We start from the raw sequence: 20,693 nt of genomic DNA on the forward strand, positions 1-20,693 counted from the left end.
TTACTCACTCAGACCAAGGTCCTTTCCTAAAACACTGTTGACAGATAAATAACTTCAGAGGGTGGGACCTAGTAAAAGCCTATCAAAAGGTATATCAAATCAGAAAGAGCAGTAAGTTTTGTAGGTCTGAGAGTGCTTTACTCCTTCTCGAGCCTTAGCCAAATTCCAGCTCTTCCTGATCATATGTCACAGTTCCAAGTGCAGCAACCTAAGCAGTTCATAGGGCTCTCTTTAGATAAGAGGTTTAGAAGTGATGTTGTGATCCATCCTACCCTATACCACCATAAATGTACTTTGGAAGAAACAACCAATATATGCTTGAGGCTTGTCTATGATATGTAACACCAAAGCTAAAGTGAGATTAACATCCATGTAGATGCAGAATTAGTAAGTTAATGTATTGTTTTCTGAAGTAGGTAATGTTGGCCTAAAAAACTGGTGAGTCTCTATAAAGCCAGTGGGAGAATGAGTAGATATATCAGGGAATATAACACTTGCCCTAGGGGTAAGGTTTTAGGTCTGCCTCCGAGAGTACTCTGTGCACAACTCTCTCACGTAGACAGGAGTGCTGGGGGTGAAGGTGTAATAGGGAAATAAGCTACACAAAAGGTTTGGAATGTGTTTCTTGAGGCTGTGAAATTTATGCTGAACTTGTGTGGCTGAAGAAAGGGGAGTTAGTGGGGAGGTTACTCACTCAGACCAAGGTCCTTTCCTAAAACACTGTTGACAGATATATATACTGTTGGAAGAAACAACCAATATATGCTTGAGGCTTGTCTATGATATGTAACACCAATGCTAAAGTGAGATTAACGTCCATGTAGATACAGAATTAGTAAGTTAATGTATTGTTTTCTGAAGTAGGTAATGTTGGCCTAAAAAACTAGTGAGTCTCTATAAAGCTTCCATTACCTGAATCCCACCTCTACACACCTTACGTATTTGGTGAGATCAGAGTGGCCTTCCAAAAATGATATTCAACAGTCAGGCTTCTGAGGTCCCTCATACCATTCTTGCCGCCGTATCTTCTTCTGAATGCACACCAGAACTAACTAGTTAGCCTAAATTAAGACAGCATCTTATCCCTTTCAAAAATATGGGGAAATATAGTTGGTATTGAAGTGAAAGATCTACCAATGTAGACAGGTTGCCAGAATCTGGAAGCCACTGTGGAGTTGACTTCGGAGAATTGTCACCAGTAGTAATATGGCCTAAAAGATTGTACTCTCAATAAATGTATGAAGTTATATTCTTTAGGGAAACAGTGGCACAATTATTTTTATTTTGGTGCAAGGAATTTCTGATACATTTAAGACCATTTACAAGGAAAGAGTCCATACTTGGTATTTTCAGCCAATGCTCAGTCATTGACTTGAGAAGCCATACGTTCTAGAGAGGACTTAAAAGAGTTTTTCTGTTAAATATATCTGATGTATTTCAAACTGACTTTGAAATATCTAAATTATGCATGTAGATTATTATACCTGTCAGGTTAATTTATAGAAAATCACTCTTCACAGCAGTCAGTGACTACTGGCAGAGATTCAGAATAACACTGTATATACTTTACTAATGCTGGGCATAGTGGTCAAATATTCAATAAAGACTCCCTCTCTTTCCACAAACATTATGAAAGAGATGATAGAAAACCTACAAGAGTCTAAGGAAGAGGAAGTGATTATGAACAATTTTCTTCTGGTCTGACATGAGTATCCATCATCAGGCACTGAGATGACTTCACAGATATCCAAAATATCTTGGACAGGAAGCAACACGTAGGAACAAGCAGAAAGAAATCCTCCAGAAACAGATAAGAAGGAGATAATAAAACTGTTGATATTACCTGGAGATAGATAGACATGTTTCACATATGAACATGACTTCTTGCTGTCATATGGCTCTGCATGCCCTTGGGGCTATCTACTAGAAATTTAAGTAGGAGGAAACTACCAAAAGCATGACTCCAGTGAAGCCCCTCTCCAGATTCAGCACTCATCCTGCTTGGGACCTCTTCAATGATGGAGTTGCCATTGAGTCAACTTAACTTCTGTAAGTGAATTCTCCCTTATGTCTCTCTGTGTTAAAAGATCCTGTTAAGTTGTTCACTGATTTTTATTCTTAGGAATATTTGATGTTTAATGTGACATGAAGAGATATTTGTTCATAGTTTACCAATAGTAAAACTCTGTGTAAACTTTCTCATATCTTTTAATATTATTTTTTGAAAGCAACTGTACAAGAGCACAAGAGATAATTGTATAAGAAGTTTCAACATCCTTTAGCTTGAGACATGTTGCAGTTTTGAAGATAGCCTGACTTTTCTCTACTAAAGTGAGAGAAGGAGGAGGAAAGTGGAGGAGAAAGTGTTACTGGTATCCAATGAGTAGAAATGACAGGGATCATTAAGCATTTCCCAATGCATAACATACCTTCCAGAAAAAAATGATACAGTACAAAAGGAGATTTGAGATTTACAAAATTAGAAAATATTGAGGCTGTAAAGATCAGTGGGTCCAACTCATCTTATCTCAAGGCAGAAGAAACAAAATTTTGGTAGTCAGTATTGTTTATTAGTTTTCTTATGGGAAAAAAATCTGAACAAGCTTTACATTCTGAAAACTGAAGTAGAGAAAGATGGCAGATTGTGCCTTATAGGTTTTTAGTTTAGGCAATGCCAAATGGTATCACAAAAAGAAGAGCTGACAAAGCACTATACTTTGTAGGAAATACTTGCTGGAAAAAAAGATGACAACAAAAATATTTTGAATGAAATAAGACGACATTTTATGTTTTGATATTTTTTTAGAATGTCATTCATAAATATTGTATATCACTCATCTAACTCTCCAAAACCCCTTTTCCATGGTCTTTCTCAAGTTCAGGGCCTTCTGAAAAAAATCATTATTGTTACATAAATAGATACATATCAACATATAAACAACATGCTTAACCCATTTGGTGTTGCTCATATGCCTATGACTTTAAGCCAGATTACTAGGTATTGAATAATAAAATAAATGGTCTGGACTTCTGGCTCTTATATTCATTCTTCCCCTTACTCTAAGACTTTCCTGCAGCCTTACATGTAAGTCTCCTGTTGCGGTGCCTAATGAGTAGCAAATTTGAGGTTGAAGAAAGCCTGATCAATGCCAAAATTTTAAAAGTAACTGGTTTAGGGAGAAAAGAAAGTAGATCAGATTGAGGTTTTGGGTGGAAAGATGTGTGGTGTTCCCTCCATGACAATGTGACAGATAAAGAAATGAAGTTTGGTATTCACATATTACATTGGGAATAGTATACCATTAGGAAAATCATTTGACTATGTAGGCCTTCTTCTCCATTAATATATTCAGATTACAATTGTGATAATCTAATCTGCTCATTAAAATTATTATTAAGAAAAGAAAATAATCTGAGGCTTGTGATGAAATGGTACTCTTTTAAAGTATTATCATGAGTTAGCAATTCTGAACTGACATATATTAAGACAGCATTATTTTTTTTGAGTTTTTTTTCTTTTTTTTTGAATTTTATTTTTTTTTCTTATCAGTTACATTTTATTAACTCTGTATCCCAGCCGTGTCCCGATCCATCATTCCCTCCCAGTCCCTCCCTCCCTCCCTCCTTTCCACCGTGCCCCTTGCCAAGTCCACTAATAGGGGGGACCTCCTCCCCATTCATCTGATCCTGTCTTATCAGGTATCTTCAGGACTGGCTGCAAAGCTCTCCTATGTGGCCTAACAGGACTGCTCCTCCCTTGGGGGGTGGGGAGGCCAAAGAGCCACTCATTGAGTTTCTGTTAGAAATGGTCCTTGTTCCCCTCACTATGGGAAACCAATTGGTTACTGAGCTACCACAGGCTACATCTGAGCAGAGGTTCTAGGTTACATTCATACATGGTCCTTGGTTGCATGTCAGTCTCAGAAAAGACCCTGTGCCCAGATATGTTTGGTCCTTGTGGAGCTCCTATCCTTTCCTCATCAGACTAACTCCCCTTCTTTCTTATGATTCCCTGTACTCTGCCAAAAGTTTGGTGATGAGTCTTTCCTTTGAAAACACTGCTAGTTAGAGTCTTTCAAATGCGCTCAGTAGACTCCTGTCATATGTTCAATGGGCATCCCATCTGTCTTTCTAAACGAGGATTGATAATCTTACTCCATGTCTGCTCTCTTGATTATCTTTTTTAGGTATATAGATTTCATTATGTTTATCATATCTTATAGGTCTATATAAGTGAGTATACACCGTGTTTGTCTTTCTCCTTCTGGGATATTTCACTCAGGATGATCTTTTCTAGATCCCACCATTTGTCTGCAAATTTCATGATTTCCTTTCTTTGATTGCTGAGTAGTATTCTATTGTGTAAAAATACCACAATTTCTGTACCCATTCCTCCGTTGAGGGACATCTGGGTTGTTTCCAGGTACTGGCTGTTACAAATAATGCTGCTATAAACATGTTTGAGCAAATATCCCTTTTGTGTACTTGAGCAAACTTTGGGTATATACCTAGCAGTGGTATAGCTGGGTCTTGAGGAAGCACTATTCCTAATTGTCTTAGAAAGTGCCAGATAGATTTCCAGAGTGGTTGTACCAGTTTACATTCCCACCAGCAGTGGAGGAGGGTTCCCCTTTCTCCACAACCTCTCCAGCATGTGTTGTCTCTTGAGTTTTTCATCTTGACCATTCTGATGGGTGTAAGATGATATCTCAGGGTCGTTTTGATTTGCATTTCCCTGATGGCTAATGAGGATGAGCATTTCTTTAAGTGTTTCTCTGCCATTCGATATTCCTCTGTCGAGAATTCTGTTTAGCTCTGTTCCCCATTTTTTAATTAGATTACTTGGTTTGCTGCTTTTCAGCTTCTTTAGTTCTTTGTATATACTGGATATTAGTCCTCTGTCAGATAAAGGGTTAGTGAAGATTCTTTCCCAATCTGTAGGCAGGCGTTTTGTTTTGATGACAGTGTCCTTTGCTTTACAGAAGCTTTTCAGTTTCATGAGGTCCCATTTATTGATTGTTGCTCTTAGAGCCTGTGCTGTTGGTGTCTGTTCAGGAAGTTGTCTCCTGTGTCAATGAGTTCTAGGTTGTTCCCCACTTTTTCTTCTAACAGATTTAGAGTATCTGGTTTTATGTTGAGGTCTTTGATCAACTTGGACTTTAGTTTTGTACAGGGTGATAAATATAGGTCTATTTTCATTTTTCTGCATGTGGACATCCAGTTGGACCAGCACCATTTGTTGAAGATGCTGTCTTTTTTCCATTGAATGGTTTTGACTTCTTTGTCAAAAATCGAGTTTTCATAGGTGTGTGGGTTTATTTCTGGGTCTTCTATGCGGTTCCATTGATCCTCCTTTCTGTATTTATGCCAATACCATGCAGTTTTTATTACTATTTCTCTGTAGTACAACTTGAGATTGGGGATAGAGATACCTCCAGATGATCTGTTGTTGTACAGGATTGTTTTGGAGATTCTGGGTTTTTTGTTTCTCCATATGAAGCTGTGAATCTTTTTTTCAAGGTCTGTAAAGAATTGAGTTGGTATTTTGATGGGAATTGCATTGAATCTGTAGATTGCTTTTGGCAGGATGGCCATTTTCACAATGTTAATCCTACCAATCCATGAGCACGGGAGATCTTTCCATCTTCTGAGATCTTCTTCAATTTCTTTCTTCAGAGACTTGAAGTTTTTCTCAAACAGGTCTTTCACTTGCTTGGTTAGTGTCACCCCAAGGTACTTTATGTTATTAGTGGCTATTGTGAAGTGTGTTGTTTCCCTAATTTCTTTCTCGGCCCTTTTGTCTTTGGTATACAGGAGGGCTTCTGATTTTTTTGAGTTGATTTTGTATCCTGCCTCTTTGCTGAAGGTGTTTATCAGCTGGAGGAGTTCTCTGGTTGAATTTTTGGGGTCGCTCATATATACTATCATATCATCTGCGAAGAGTGATACTTTGACCTCTTCCTTTCCGATTTGTATCCCCTTGATCTCCTTTAGTTGTCTTATTGTTCTGGCTAGGACTTCAAGTACTATGTTGAAGAGGTAGGGAGAGAGTGGGCAGCCTTGTCTTGTCCCTGATTTCAGTGGGATTGATTTAAGTTTCTCTCCATTGAGTTTGATGTTGGCTATAGGCTTGCTGTATATTGCCTTTACTATGTTTAGATATGTGCCTTGTATTCCTGATCTCTCCAAGACTTTAAACATGAATGGGTGTTGGATTTTGTCAAATGCTTTTTCATCATCTAAGGAGATGATCATGTGGTTTTTCTCCTTCAGTTTGTTTATGTGTTGGATTACATTGATGGATTTCCGTATGTTGAACCACCCTTGCATGCCTGGGATGAAGCCTACTTGGTCGTGGTAGATGATATCTTTGATGTGTTCTTGGATTTGGTGTGCAAGTATTTTATTGAGTATTTTTGCGTCAATGTTCATAAGAGAGATAGGTCTGAAGTTCTCTTTTTTTGTTGGGTCTTTGTGTTGTTTAGGTATCAGGGTGACTGTTGCTTCATAGAATGAGTTTGGTAATGTACCTTCTGTTTCTATTTTGTGGAATGGTTTGAGGAGAATTGGTGTGAGCACTTCTTTGAAGGTCTGGTAAAATTCCGCGCTGAAACCATCTGACCCAGGGCTTTTTTTGAAGGGGAGACTGTGAATGACTGCTTCAATTTCCTTGGGGGATATAGGTCTGTTCAGTCTTTCTACCTGATCTTGACTTAATGTTGGAAGATGGAATCTATCAAGAAAATTGTCCATTTCATTTAGGTTTTCAAATTTTGTGGCATATAGGCTTTTGTAGTATGACCTAGTGATTGTTTGAATTTCCTTTGTGTCTGTAGTTATGTCACCCTTTTCATCTCTGATTTTGTTGATTTGGATAGATTCTCTCTGCTTTTTAGTTAGTTTGGCTAAGGGTTTGTCTATCTTGTTGATTTTCTCAAAGAACCAGCTTTTTGTTTCATTGATTCTTTGAATAGTTTTATTTGTTTCTAATTGATTGATTTCAGCCCTGAGTTTGATTATTTCCAGCCTTCTGCTCCTCTTGGGTGTATCTGCTTCTTTTTTTTCTAGGGTTTTCAGTTGGGCCATTAAGTTGTTTGTATGTGATGTTACAAATTTCTTCTTGCAGGCACTTAGTGCTATAAATTTTCCCCTGAGCACTGCTTTCAATGTGTCCCATAAATTTGGGTATGTTGTGCCTTCATTTTCATTGAATTCTAGGAAGTCTTTAATTTCTTTCTTTATTTCTTCCTTAACCCAGCTGTCGTTGAGTAACAAGTTGTTCAGTTTCCATGTGCAAGTAGGCTGTTTGTTATTTCTGTTGTTGTTGAGGTCCAGCTTAAGTCCATGGTGGTCAGATAGAATACAAGGGATTATTTCAATCTTTTTGTATCTGTTGAGGCTTGCTTTATGACCAACTATATGGTCTATTTTGGAGAAGGTTCCATGCGGTGCTGAAAAGAAGGTATACTCTTTTGAGTTTGGATGAAAAGATCTGTAGACGTCTATTAGGTCCATTTGATTTAGGGTCTCTGTAAGTGTTTTTATTTCCCTATTTGTTTTCTGTTTAGCTGATCTGTCCCTTGGTGAGAGTGGAGTGTTGAAGTCTCCCACTATTAGGGTTTTAGCATCAATGTGTGATTTAAGCTTTAATATTATTTCATTTATGAATGTAGGTGCTCTTGTATTTGGGGCATAGATATTCAAAATTGTGATGTCCTCTTGGTGGATTTTTCCTTTGATGAGAATATAGTGGCCGTCCTTATCTTTTTTGATTAACTTGGGTTGAAAGTCTATTTTATTAGATATTAGGATGGCTACTCCCGCTTGTTTTCTGGAACCATTTGCTTGAAAGACATTTTTCCAACCCTTCACTCTGAGGTAGTGTTTATCTTTGTTGCATAGGTGTGTTTCTTGGATGCAACAGAATGATGGATCCTGTTTCCGCAACCATTCTGTTTGTCTGTGTCTTTTAATTGGGGAGTTGAGTCCGTTGATGTTGATAGAAACTAGTGACCAACAATTGTTACTTACTTTAGATGTGGTGTTGGTGGTGTCACTGAGTTTCATTGATTGTCTTCTTTTTTTTGTTATTGTTGTGTAGTTATCTATTTCCTCTGTTTCCTTCGATGTAGTTGTTTTCTTTGGTTTGGAGTTTCCCTTCTAGTAACTTCTGTAGAGCTGGGTTATTATGTAGATATTGTTTAAATTTGGTTTTGTCTTGGAATATCTTGAATTCTTCGTCCATGTTGATTGAAACTTTTGCTGGGTATAGTATTCTGGGTTGGACTCTGTGGTCCCTTAAGGACTGTATGATTTCTGTCCAGGCCCTTCTGGCTTTCATAGTTTCTGTTGAGAAATCTGGTGTGATTCTGATAGGTCTACCTTCATATGTTACTTGGCTTTTTTCCATTGCTGCTTTTAGAATTTTTTCTTTGTTTTGTAGGTTCAGTGTTTTGACTATGATGTGACATGAAGAATTTCTTTTCTGGTCTAGTCTACTTGGTGTTCTGTAGGCCTCTTGTATGTTTATGGCCATCTCCTTCTTTAAGTTGGGAAAGTTTTCTTCTATAATTTTCTTGAAAATATTTTCTGGACCTTTGAGCCTGATGTCTTCTTTTTCTTCTACTCCTGTTATTCTTAGCTTTTGTCTTTTCATGGTTTCCTTGATTTCTTGGATGTTTTGTGTTTGGAACTTTGCTGATTTTATTTTTTCTTTGAGAGACGTGTCAATTTCCGCAAGTGTATCTTCGGCTCCTGAGATTCTTTCTTCCATCTCTTGTATTCTGTTGGTGATGCTTACCTTTGTAGTGCCTGATCTTTTCTCTATGTTCTCCAGCTCTTGGTTTTTCTCTATTTGTGTTTTCTTTATTGATTCTAATTCTGTTTTCATGTCTTGCACCATTTCCTTCATCTCTTTGAATGTGGACTCCTGCTTTTCAATGATAACTTCTATATTTTTGTCCATTTCCTCTCTATGTATCACTAATTGTGCCTCTACTTCTTTGGGTATCATTGCCTGTATTTCTATGAGAGCTTTGTTTATTTCTTCATTTGCCTCATTTGTGTGGACATTTCTTTGAGAGCTTTGTGCATTTCTTCTCTGTTTGCCTCAATTTTCGTGGTCATTTCTCTGAGAGCACGATTTGTTTCCTCTTGGTTAGTCTCAATTTCTTTGGTTATTTCTCTGAGGGCTCTGTTCATTTCATGTCTATGGGCTTCTAATAGTTGGAGAAACATAGTTTTGAGGTCGTTTTCTTGTATATCTAGTGAATTGAAGTGTCCATTGTTTTGTGGGGTTGCTGGTGAGGTCATTATGTCCTGATTTTTGTTGGGAGTGTTCTTAAGTCTGCCTCTAGCCATCTGGTTATTTATAATCCTCACTGGTTGTTCCTGGAGATTGTAGTTTGGGCTATGATCCTCTCTTTCTGTTTCTGGACTTTTTTTTTCAGGAAGATGAGAGAGGTTCACTGCCTTGGGAGTGTGCACTGTGTTTTCAGTTTTGCCTAAGTAAGGAATGTGACGCTGGCGCTATTCGGGTGCGCTTTTAGCGGGCGCAGTGTGCATGCGCGGATTCTCTGAATATTGCAGTGGCCTGCAAGCCACTATTACACAGCTCTGACTGAGATCCAGGGATTGTTTGCCTGGATTGCCCTGGTGGACCCGCAAGGCAGAAGCTTCAATGTTGGGGTCGCTATCCCAAGAATCCCTATGATGCCCACACTAGGGGTGTGGGTGGCAGGGATCTCATCTGGTTGCTTCTGTGGAGAGGCCCTGGGTCTGGGGCAATCTCTCCCTAGAAGGCTCACTCACTCTCTTGTAGGACCAGTTGGAATGCACAGGGGTTCCCCTTGCTCACTACTGTTTTGGTCCTGCTGCGGAAGTGCACAGGTAGGCTAACAGTCAGCTCTGTGACACTGTGGCCGCAGGACTTGGTGTCCACCTTTCCTGTGTGCTGCCTCTTTGTCCTTTCCCTCTGACAGGAGGGGTTATGTTGACTGGTCCCTGGGTGGCACGGGAAAGAGTTAGGATGAGTGTACTCAATCCCAGATCCCGGGCCCAGATCTCTCTGCCAGAAGCAGCCTAGCGGTAGAATCTATGTTTGCTGATCCCAAGAGAGAAGCGGGTAGGGTTGAGTGTCCTCAGATCCAGAGCTTGGGTTTCTCTGCTAGGGGCCGTGGGTGAGCTGGAGAGAGGGTGAAGACAGCATTATTTTTATCTTCTATAATTATCATGTGTTTATTTATTGTCAAACCATACAGAGAAAGCAAATACATAAAGTGTGATATTTTTGTCCCACCCTCATTCCAAATGCTAGTATCAGAAACAAGCTTTAAAAATAACAAATTTTCAAGAATTTGGTAACTGAAAATGAGCTGAATCTCCAAAGATACTAAACTGTCTTTATATTATTCAGAAAAATACAATTACTTGCCTTAGTACTCGTAGTATTCATATCTGTCATGCCTGGTATTCAATACCAAGTCATGCAGTAAGGCAAACTTTGGCCAGATAAACTTTACTGAATCGTTTGAGCCATGAAAACCTTGGATTAATGCATCATCCCTAAGTGGCTCTTGTTTCTGTGTAGCAGGGACACTTTTGCTGCTGGTGATGTCAAGCCTCCTACTGTGGGAGAAAGCAGCAGCAATTCCTGCATGTCATACTGAAGATGGAAGCTGTAGGGAACCACTTGTGGAAACATTTAACAATGCCATTCATAGAGCTGAAAACATCCATAACCTTATCCATCAACTACATGAAGAATTTGTAAGTACATCAACCTTCTAGATCCTGAGACATTAAGCATCATGACCCAAATATCAGAAACTGTACCTTAATAGGCAAAGAACCTGCCAGCTACTGAAACATGGACAGGGTCAATTACACAGTTTCATGAAATTTCAATGAAACTAATGATTTTTCTATGTTTTTCTGAACAATAATAATAACCTATGGTAAAAACCTTTAAAATTTGCCCAGGGGAGGAACTCTCATTTCCTATCTTTGTATTCAGGGTCACTAATTCCTTTGGTCATATTCATTTAGCACATTGCAGATATTCACTCTAGAAGATGTGCATTGCAGTGATGCAGTGAAATATAAATTTGCAACACACGTAAACTAAAGCTTGGGAAGAGACACAAAAGAGAGGAAGAATGACAAAAACAGAGACAGGGAAGGAAGAAAGAAAGAAAAAGAAAGAAAGAAAAAAGAAAGAAAGAAAGAAAGAAAGAAAGAAAGAGAAAAAAGAAAAGAAAGAAATCTAGCCTTTCAAGAAGCTACCTACTGAGAAATGTGGTTTAAAGATCTTTTTATCATTTTTAAATTTATTTTTTTCACAATTTATTCATTATATATCCCAATTGAAGCCTCCTCCTTCAACTACTCCTGCCTCACCCCCTTCCTTCTTTTTCCATCCCCTACTGAAAGGGGAAGTTCTCTACTCTTGCTGTCTGCCCATAGTTTTTTAAGTCTCATCGGGACTGCCTGGATCCTTTTCCTCTGTGGCCTGGCAAGGTTGTATCATCAGGGGTGAGTGTGATCAAAGAGCAGTCAACTGAGTTCATACTAGAGGCAGCTCCTGTTCAGATCCACATGTAGGCTGCCAACTGGCCACATCTGAGCAAGGAGTCTAAGTCCTCTCCATGCATGGTCCTCAGTTGGTGCATCAGTTTCTGCAGGAACACCTGACCTCAGATCTTTAGTTTTGTTGGTCTCCTTGTGGGGTTCCTGTCCTTTCTATTTCCTTCTACTCCCATCCCTCTTTTCCTCCATAAGACTCTCTATGCTCTGCCCAAAGTTTGACCATGAGTCTCAGCATCTGCTTCAATCCCCTATTAGGTGAATCCTTTCAGAGGACCCACTATAGTAGGCTCCCATCCTGTTTCCTCTCATCCACCGCTTCTGGTGTCTGTCCTCAACATCTGTAGTCATCAGGGAAGTACAAATCAAAACAACTCTGAGATTCCATCTTACTCTGATCAGAATGTCTAAGATCAAAAACTCAGGTGACAACACATAATGGAGAGGATGTGGAGAAAGAGAACCCTCCTCCATTGCTGGTCAGAGTGCAAAATTGTACAAAAATTTCAGAAATCAACCTGGTGCTTTGTCAAAAAATTGGGAATAGCACTATCTCAAGATCCAGATATACCACTCCTAGGCATATATCCAAAAGATGCCCCACCATTCAATAAAGACATTTGATCAACAATGTTAATAGAAGCTTTATTTTTAATAGCCAGATATTGGAAACAACCTAGATGTCCCTCAATAAAGGAATGGATACAGAAATTGTGCTATAAAAACACAATGAAATATTACTGAACCATTAAAAACAAGGGAATTATGAAATTTGCAGGCAAATGTTACGAATTAGAAAAGATTATCTTGAGCGAGGTATCCTAGAAGCAGAAAGACACACTTATAAATGGACATTGGCAGTATAATATAAGATAGCTATCTACAGACCTAAAAAAGCTAAACACGACAGAGGATACTCATATTTCATTCAGAATGGCAAACAGCTTCAAAGATTTTTCAATGGCACAGTTTGTCCAAAATCTGTTCCTTTCTCCTGCTTACTACATGCCATTTCGAAAGAAAATACAAAGGAAAACAGACAAACATTTAGCATACTGAATATTAGGAAAATGTGTCTCTGTTTTTAACAAATATGACTTTATATTTGTTTCTTTATTGACTAGATGTTATTTTTTTCCCTTTCCATGACTCAGTTCTACCAAGAATTCTCTTCCAGTGAATTTTCTACTATTGTAAGTACATAACTTCTTTCCAGGTGCTTCCTAAAGGCAAGCTCATGTCGTTGATTGTACCTTTGAATAGAAAGCATTTTACAGTATTTTTAGGTTCTGTTCTTAACTGACAGTTTTTCAACTTCCTAACCTTCACAGTAATCTACTAAACTTCCAAAATTTGCTGATTATTAGAGGTAATTAAGCTATTCTAAATTCTATATATTTAAGCAATTTAATATTTCATTACTCATACAATGATTAATATGATACATAGCATTAATAATCTTTTATAATGTTGGTGACTGTAGTTTACTATAAAATAGTCTATTTTCATGAGGGATATCAAAACACAAAAAAATTTATTCCAAAACTATTATAATTTTTGTCTTACACAACTATGTATAAGCAGTGTTAAATTAATGAATTTATAATGTCTGGGTAAGTAAATATCATTTATTGACAGGAAATAGGATGATTGATAAATTTGATTTGTTTTTTGTGCTAAATACTACAGAAAGATGATAATTAAAACATTTAGTTTTGATAGATTTACTCCTTTCAATGTTGCCCTTGTAAATAGTACCTTTAAGGAAAAAGTGAGAAGATGGCAGAATAAGAAAAGAAGGACTTCAAAACTGAGAAGTCAAATTAAGTTGCAGTATATGAGACACAGTATAAGGTGATAGGCACTTTCTTTTTTTTTAATTTTTTTTTCTTATTAGTTACATTTTATTAACTCTGTATCCCAGCCTTGTCCCGATCCCTCATTCCCTCCCAGTCCCTCCCTCCCTCCCTCCTTTCCACCGTGCCCCTTGCCAAGTCCCCTAACAGGGGGGACCTCCTCCCCATTCATCTGATCCTGTTTTATCAGGTATCTTCAGGACTGGCTGCAAAGCTCTCCTCTGTGGCCTAACAGGACTGCTCCTCCCTTGGGGGTGGGGAGGCCAAAGAGCCAACAGGAACTCAATGATAGGCACTTTCTTAATTTGTTAATATCAGCTTTTTATTTGAATTACTTTTTTTTTTTTATAATTCATTCACATTGTATCCTGGCTGTAACCCCCTCATTGGTGTCATCTCAGATGTAGCCCATGGCAGCTGAGTCTCCAAATATCAGCTTTTATGAAGTATTTATTGTTGAAATTTACATAGCCATTGAAATGCTTGAATATTCTGGTCGTGAAGTCATTTAAACAATTTCTGAAACCTAACTGAACTTCTGTGCTCATTCTGAGGTTGACCGACTCTATAGGAGGGATCAAGCTGCTTTCATAGCCAGAACTTACTGCCATCCTAATATCACGAACCTTCCAGATAGGAGAACTGAACACACAAATATGAAAGTAAGTTTCCTTTATAGGTTTTTCACAAAACATCAGAGGTAATGCACAGGATTTGTGGTGCTGCTGAATATTTCAGGCGTTATTATAGATGGAGCAATCATACATGAAGAAAAATTAGAGGTTAAGCATAAAAACTATATTATGACCTTGATAGATTATAAATAAAATACCCTAAAAGAATATAGCAAATTCTTAGTCGTTATAGTGGGTGGCATTTTAGGGAGGACTTGACACTGAAAATTTATTTGCTGCGTTTTAGAGCCCTTTGAGCTAAACTGGCTATTTGTGATTATATACTCACTCCTATATAAGTGACGAAGTGTAGCTGTGTTTATTTATACGTTGCTAATGGGTTCCTCATGGCTGTATCCTACATTTCAGAATATTACCCCTTCTCTTCTTGATTTTCAAATTCTCCTGGTGCTATTTATTTTATATATATATTTTTTTACCTATCTCTTTATCTTTCTATGATTTTCTATGCCTCAACAAAAGCCAGATGGGCAGAATAATACTGTGAAATACTAGTATTGTTTCTTAGTATGCAACAATGCCCTAATTCATGGTGATAAGCTCTACATATCACAGTCAATCTATTTTGTGGTTGCTATCATCTCCTCATCCTGACTTCCTATAATATAATATAGGAATATGATTTAAGTGGGATATGATATGATAATAAGAGAAAATGAAGACAAAGATATGAAGGAAAATTTTCCTTAGAGGTACAATTTTGGTAGATATGTCAAAAAGTACTCTCTTAGCAATGTTATATTTGTACCTCACACACACACACAAAAAAAAAAAAAAAACAATGAGAGGTGGTATTATTTGAGTAACTAATAAAAAGAAATGGATGTTTTGAAAAGTTGTACAAGACATTTACGCTTGCCTGGAATTTAAGAATGCCAGTGGGCATTTCATCCTACTGCAGTTTTCAATCTAAATAAATGCTCCATTTATTGCCATCACCATTTGCCTGCTCCTTTCATCAATGTCATTTACATTTTCCTATTGTATGGATGGGATTTATTCTACTCTCATCTTTAACATCACTGGGGAAACTAGCAAACATCAATTGAGTCAATAGTTAAAATAATATACGAGCATTAAATACTAGAGAAGCAAAATTCTGTTGTGATTTCCACTGATTGTATTATTAAAGAAATGTTCTCTCATAATTATTCACATATGCATGCTGATAAATATACTGCTTTTTCAGAGGCAAAGGAAAAAGCACAAAAAGGAGTACCACACTCTCTTCATTGTGTCTCTGTTCTAATTTCTTAAATTTACCTAGAAATCCTAAATGTGTGCGTTAATGAATGGCTGACTTTTTGGTGTGTGTGAATATCCGAGTGAAAGTGAATCGAGCCACTTTCCTTGGTTAGAGCCATCTATATTTCACGAGTCAGATATTATTGGCACCTATTGAGTCCCGTAAGACTTGTTTTAGTGATTGATAGATAAGCAACCAAATAATATATATCTGATAACAGAGAAAGCTGTTTGAATTTAACAGGGAGATCATAACATGATGTGCTATCTCAGAAAAATACTCATTTATAAGCTTTATTTTGTAGACAATAGACAAATGTTTAAATTTTTCATTCCACACCATGTAATATCTATACTACATGTGTCATATATACAAAATTAAAAAACAGGTTTCAGTTTAGCTTCTTCACATGAATGTAACATGCAACATCCTGCTTTACTGAAATCATTTTAATGCAATAAAATAATGTTTCTATTGTGTTTGCTCAGACCAAAAAATATGTAAAAATGATGATCAATTTTGTGGGTGCCTGGATCAACCCTCTCTACCATCTGGTGGTTGAACTGAGTGCCATGGAAGGGGTTCCTGAAACTATCCTTTCAAAAGCCAATGAGATCGAAGAGAACAACAGAGACATCCTGGATGACCTTAGATGGATACTCACCAAGGTGAGAAATTTTATGAATATTCTGATTCATAAAACAGATGGGTTCTAAATATTAGGGGAAAAAATCAGAAATACCTCATCTTTCCTGAGTGAAACAGAAATCTGATTTTGTGAACAAGCTTTTTGAAAGACAGTGGTTCTCAACCTGTGGGTCATGACTCCTTTGAGGTCAAAAGACTGTGTATGCCACAGTGATTAAATATTCAAACATCCTGCATATCAGATGTTTCCATTATGTTTAATTATAGTAGCAAAATAACAGTTACGAAGTAGCAGTTTTATGGTTGATGGTTACCACAGCATGAGGAACTGCATTAAAGGCTCACAACATTGGAATAGTTGAGAAATGCTGCCCTAAGAAGTTGCTGGCAGCTCCAACCCTCAGAGATGCTCATTGTCAACAAGCACCCTGGGAAAGAGATTGAAACACAGCTGTTACTCTTAGAGACTTAGAGGACACCTTTTCTGGACAGAGTGAAAAGATCTCAGCTCCTTCTATCATAGTCATCTCTTGGCTCTGCAAATTAAATCACCTTTTGATACTCATTATATGTGAGCTTTTCATATATAAACGTCACGAAAAAAATTGGATGTGATTGAAATGTATAAAAGAATAAGGGTGTATATCAGCTTCCGTGAAATACAAAGGACGTGCAAGAGTCTTCTGAGTGAAAAAGTGACAATAGCTCTCCAAATGTCCCAGAGTCGAACAGAAATTTCCTACTTCTCTGCTTCTGAAGGGGCATAGCTCCTCTGCGATTCTATTATGTAATGTTCTAGCATGCAATGTAATGCAACTTCAGAGGAGTCTTGATCATACTTTTTAAAATACAAACTGCTTGAGGGTCTCCTGGCCTAGATAAATGAATACAAGTTACTTTGATGGAAGCAGTCCGTTTCTGAAGGTGTTTCTCTGATTGGCCGTCTAAGAAACAAGGAAAGGGGAACACTAACAATCTACTCAACAAGTAACTTACTCTCATTTTGCTTTATAGGCCTATCCTACAGCAAGGATGAAGGAAGGCTTCCCTACCTGGCAATATCTCCCGGTTTTAAAATCAAATAACAAATACTATAAATTTTTGGCTATTTTTAACCTTTCCAATTGCCTAAAAACTTGTATATCCTACACTATATATCATATCAGAGATTTGAAGTGTTTAATAACAGGGGAAGGTTGCTAAGTGCACATCTACCTTGTCTGCTTTGGAGGAGGTCCATGACAGCCCATTGCTGAGAAGTTTCTTGTAATTTTATACCTTGAATGTATTTGTGGGTGTAACATGTCTCTCTTTTCATAATAAAAACCATTCTCCTTAGAAATATTCGTATCTAAAATCCTATTTTTTGTTTGCTAAATAGAATGCCAACAAAGTTAGCTTGCCCCTACCAAATTTATCGCAAACAATAGATGTTGGACATGCAAGTAAATTTACAGTTCATTTCAGTTTACTCAGAATATCACTTCACATAAAAGTAATAGAAGTCAAGTTATTATAATCAAAGTCTAAACAAATTTATATATAACAAGAAATACAAATTTCATTATTATTCATGAAATCCAAACTGTCCTGAGGAAACAAGGTTCACAGTGAGTGAAAGCACAGCCAAGCCAATACAACTGATATTTAAGTCCACAGCCTCAGGAGGATTTGGAGGGAGAGTGGCATGGAGTGGGTGTGGTAAAGACACAGTGAATTGATGTGTGAAATTTCCAAAGAATTAATTTTTAAAACGTAAAAATTGTTTTAGGATGCAAATACCAGTTAGTCAAGACCCTTAGTAAGCAGAGCACGGGCTGACACTTACACGAACTCCATTGAATGTTTCTTGATCACTTTTCCAGTTGGCCTTGCTAGACCATAGAGGAAGAGGATGCAGACAGTCCTAATGGAGGGACAGATGGTAGGACATCATGACTCCTCATTTCAATGACTATGGGACGTGCCTTGGGGGAAAAGGATGGGACCAGGAGGAGATGAGGGAAACAGTTACAATAGGGATACAAATTGAATAAATTTTAACAATAACAGTCTCTTTGCAAGATCTGCCCAGTGGTACAATAATAACATGAATATCATGAGATTAACTAACAACTTCCTGGTTAGGTTTAATGGCTACTCTTTATATATGATTGAACCCTTACTATCAAAACCCCAAAACTGTGGCTAGACAGGTCATGTTCTTAGGGAAGAACCTAGTAGAATTTTTCTAATAATGACACATAATATTGATCTAACTCCCAATGACTTATTGTTATATGCCCAGGTTAGCACATCTCTCAGCCAAATAAGTTCATATTGAATGTAAGGCTTTAAAATTATTTTCAGAGTATAGATATTAAATATCATTTTATTGACCAAGTCTTACCAGTACTAAGAATTATGTAATTTAAATTGTAATGTGCACATTGCTATAATTGCATTAAATCCTACACTTCAAATACAGTTTGATTAAAGAACAAGATACATTGATAATTGAAATGGCTATTCTGAAGCATTCTCCAACCAAGGCAAGAACTCTTAAGTTTAAATCTAGTGTTTAATATGCTCTATATATGTAAGTAAATATAGGAACTTTGAATGGTCTTAGATTACAGAGAAGTCTTAACAAAGCCATCAAGATAATACGGATATATTATGACTTGTGGTTTCAAATACCACAGTAGAGATATTAAAATACTTATTCAAATTAAAATGTAAGAAGTCAAGTTCCTTAGTTTTCTGAAATTTATTCCACAAGCTAATGCCATTCCAATATCAGACAATAGTGACACTTCACTTTATATCATCTTGTACAAAAATTGATGAAGATGAATCCATATGGTTCTGAGTTATAATGAAGCTTCATGATATAATAAGCTAAGAAATAAAAAGTCCAGTGTCAGAAATGGTGTTTCTTTTGTAGTTGTTCTGTGAATAACTATAGATTAAAAAAAATTAAAGCCTACTGCCAATTTTCTTGGTACCTTCAATAATGGAATTGTAAGCATATTTGTGAAGATACAAATGCTTATGTCATGAGCATGGAGTAATTAAGGTGGGACAGATCTGGATGCTTTATCACTAGTGGAAAAATTTATACATCCATCACTAAAATGTTATTTATATTTAATTATTCTGAATGCATCCATCCACATTCTAATCTTCTGAAAATAAAACAGATTAATAGTACAATATTTCTCCCTAACAATTTTCAAAAATGCCCAATAAGCAGCAAGATTCCACTTCTATATAAAAATTATTGATCGCAATCACAATTCATTTGTATAGTCACAAAAAGAAAAGAAAATATTGGGAACTGTTTTAAGGCACTAGATTCCTATTATTGGTGTTCCAAATCCTGAAGGATACAGTTACCACAAATGGGACATTTAAAAAAGAACTTTATGTTATCAGTGGCTGTTGTGAAGGGTGTAGTTTCCTTAATTTCTTTCTCAGCCATTTTGTCTTTGGAATACAGGAGGGCTTCCGAAGGTTTTCTTTTGTTTCTGTCTTTGTTTTTTTAATTTTGTATCGAGCCACTATGCTGAAGGTGTTTATCAGCTGAAGAAGTTCTCTGGTTCATTTTTTGTGGTCACTCATTTATACTATCATATCATCTGCAAATAGTCATACTTTGACTTCTCCCTTTCCTATTTGTATCCCCTTGATCTCCTTTAGTTGTCAAGCTAGGAATTCAAGTGCTATGTTGAAGAGATATGGAGAAACTTAGCAGCCTTGCTTTATCCCTGATTTCAGTGGGATTGCTTTAAGTTTCTCTCTGTTTAGTTTGATGTTGACTATAGGCTTGCTGTATATTGTTTTTACTATGTTTAGGTATGTGCCTTGTATCCCTGCTCTCTCCAAGACTTTAAACATGAATGGATGTTGGATTTTGTCAAATGCTTTTTCAGCTTCTAAGGAGATGATCATGTGTATTTTCTCCTTCAGTTTGTTTATATAATGGATTACATTGATGGATTCCCATGAATTGAACTACACCTGCATGGCTGAGATGAAGGCTACTTGGTCATGATGGATGATATCTTTGATGTGTCCTTGTATTTGATTGATACTCAAACATTTTATTGAGTATTTTTGCATCAATGTTCATAAGAGAGATAGGTCTGAAGTACTCTTTATTTGTTGGGCTTTCCTGGGGTTTAAGTATCAAAGTGACTGTGTGTGGCTTCATAGAATGGGTTTGGTAGTGTTCCTTCTGTTTCTATTTTGTGGAATAGTTTTCAGACAATTGGAGTTAGCTCTTCTTAGAAGGTCTGATAGAGTTCTGCACTGAAACCATTTGGCCCTGAGCTTTTTTTTTCAAGGGAGACTGTTGAAGACTGCTTCTATTTCCTTAGGGGATATAGTACTATTAAATCTATTTACCTGATGGTGATTTAATTTTGGTAAATAGAATCTATCAAGAAAATTGTCCATTTCATTTAGGTTTTCAAATTTTGTGTCATATACTCTTTTGTAGTAAGAACTAATGATTGTTTGGAATCCCTCAGTGTCTGTTGTTATGTCCCCCTTTTCCTTTCTGATTTTGCTGATTTAGATAGTTTCTCTCTGCCTTTTAGTTAGTTGGCTAAGGGTTTGTCTATCTTGTTGATTTTCTCAAAGAACCAGTTCTTGGTTTCATTGATTTTTTGAATTATTTTG

At 37.0% G+C, this 20,693-nt stretch overlaps 1 protein-coding gene across 1 annotated transcript; it reads left to right on the forward strand.

Moving 5' to 3' along the window:
- The first annotated feature begins 2,018 nt into the window (after positions 1 to 2,018).
- On the forward strand, positions 2,019 to 17,231 carry LOC129685576 (prolactin-8A7-like). The gene is made up of 6 exons (XM_055619091.1): positions 2,019 to 2,049; positions 10,592 to 10,767; positions 12,738 to 12,776; positions 13,994 to 14,101; positions 15,869 to 16,048; positions 17,043 to 17,231. The coding sequence occupies exons 1-6, from the start codon at positions 2,019 to 2,021 to the stop codon at positions 17,229 to 17,231; spliced, it is 723 nt and encodes a 240-aa protein (XP_055475066.1).
- The last annotated feature ends 3,462 nt before the right edge of the window (positions 17,232 to 20,693 follow it).

This window comes from Psammomys obesus, unplaced genomic scaffold (assembly GCF_907164565.1).
Source record: "Psammomys obesus unplaced genomic scaffold, mPsaObe1.curated_primary_1811, whole genome shotgun sequence".
Taxonomy (NCBI): Eukaryota; Metazoa; Chordata; class Mammalia; order Rodentia; family Muridae; genus Psammomys; species Psammomys obesus.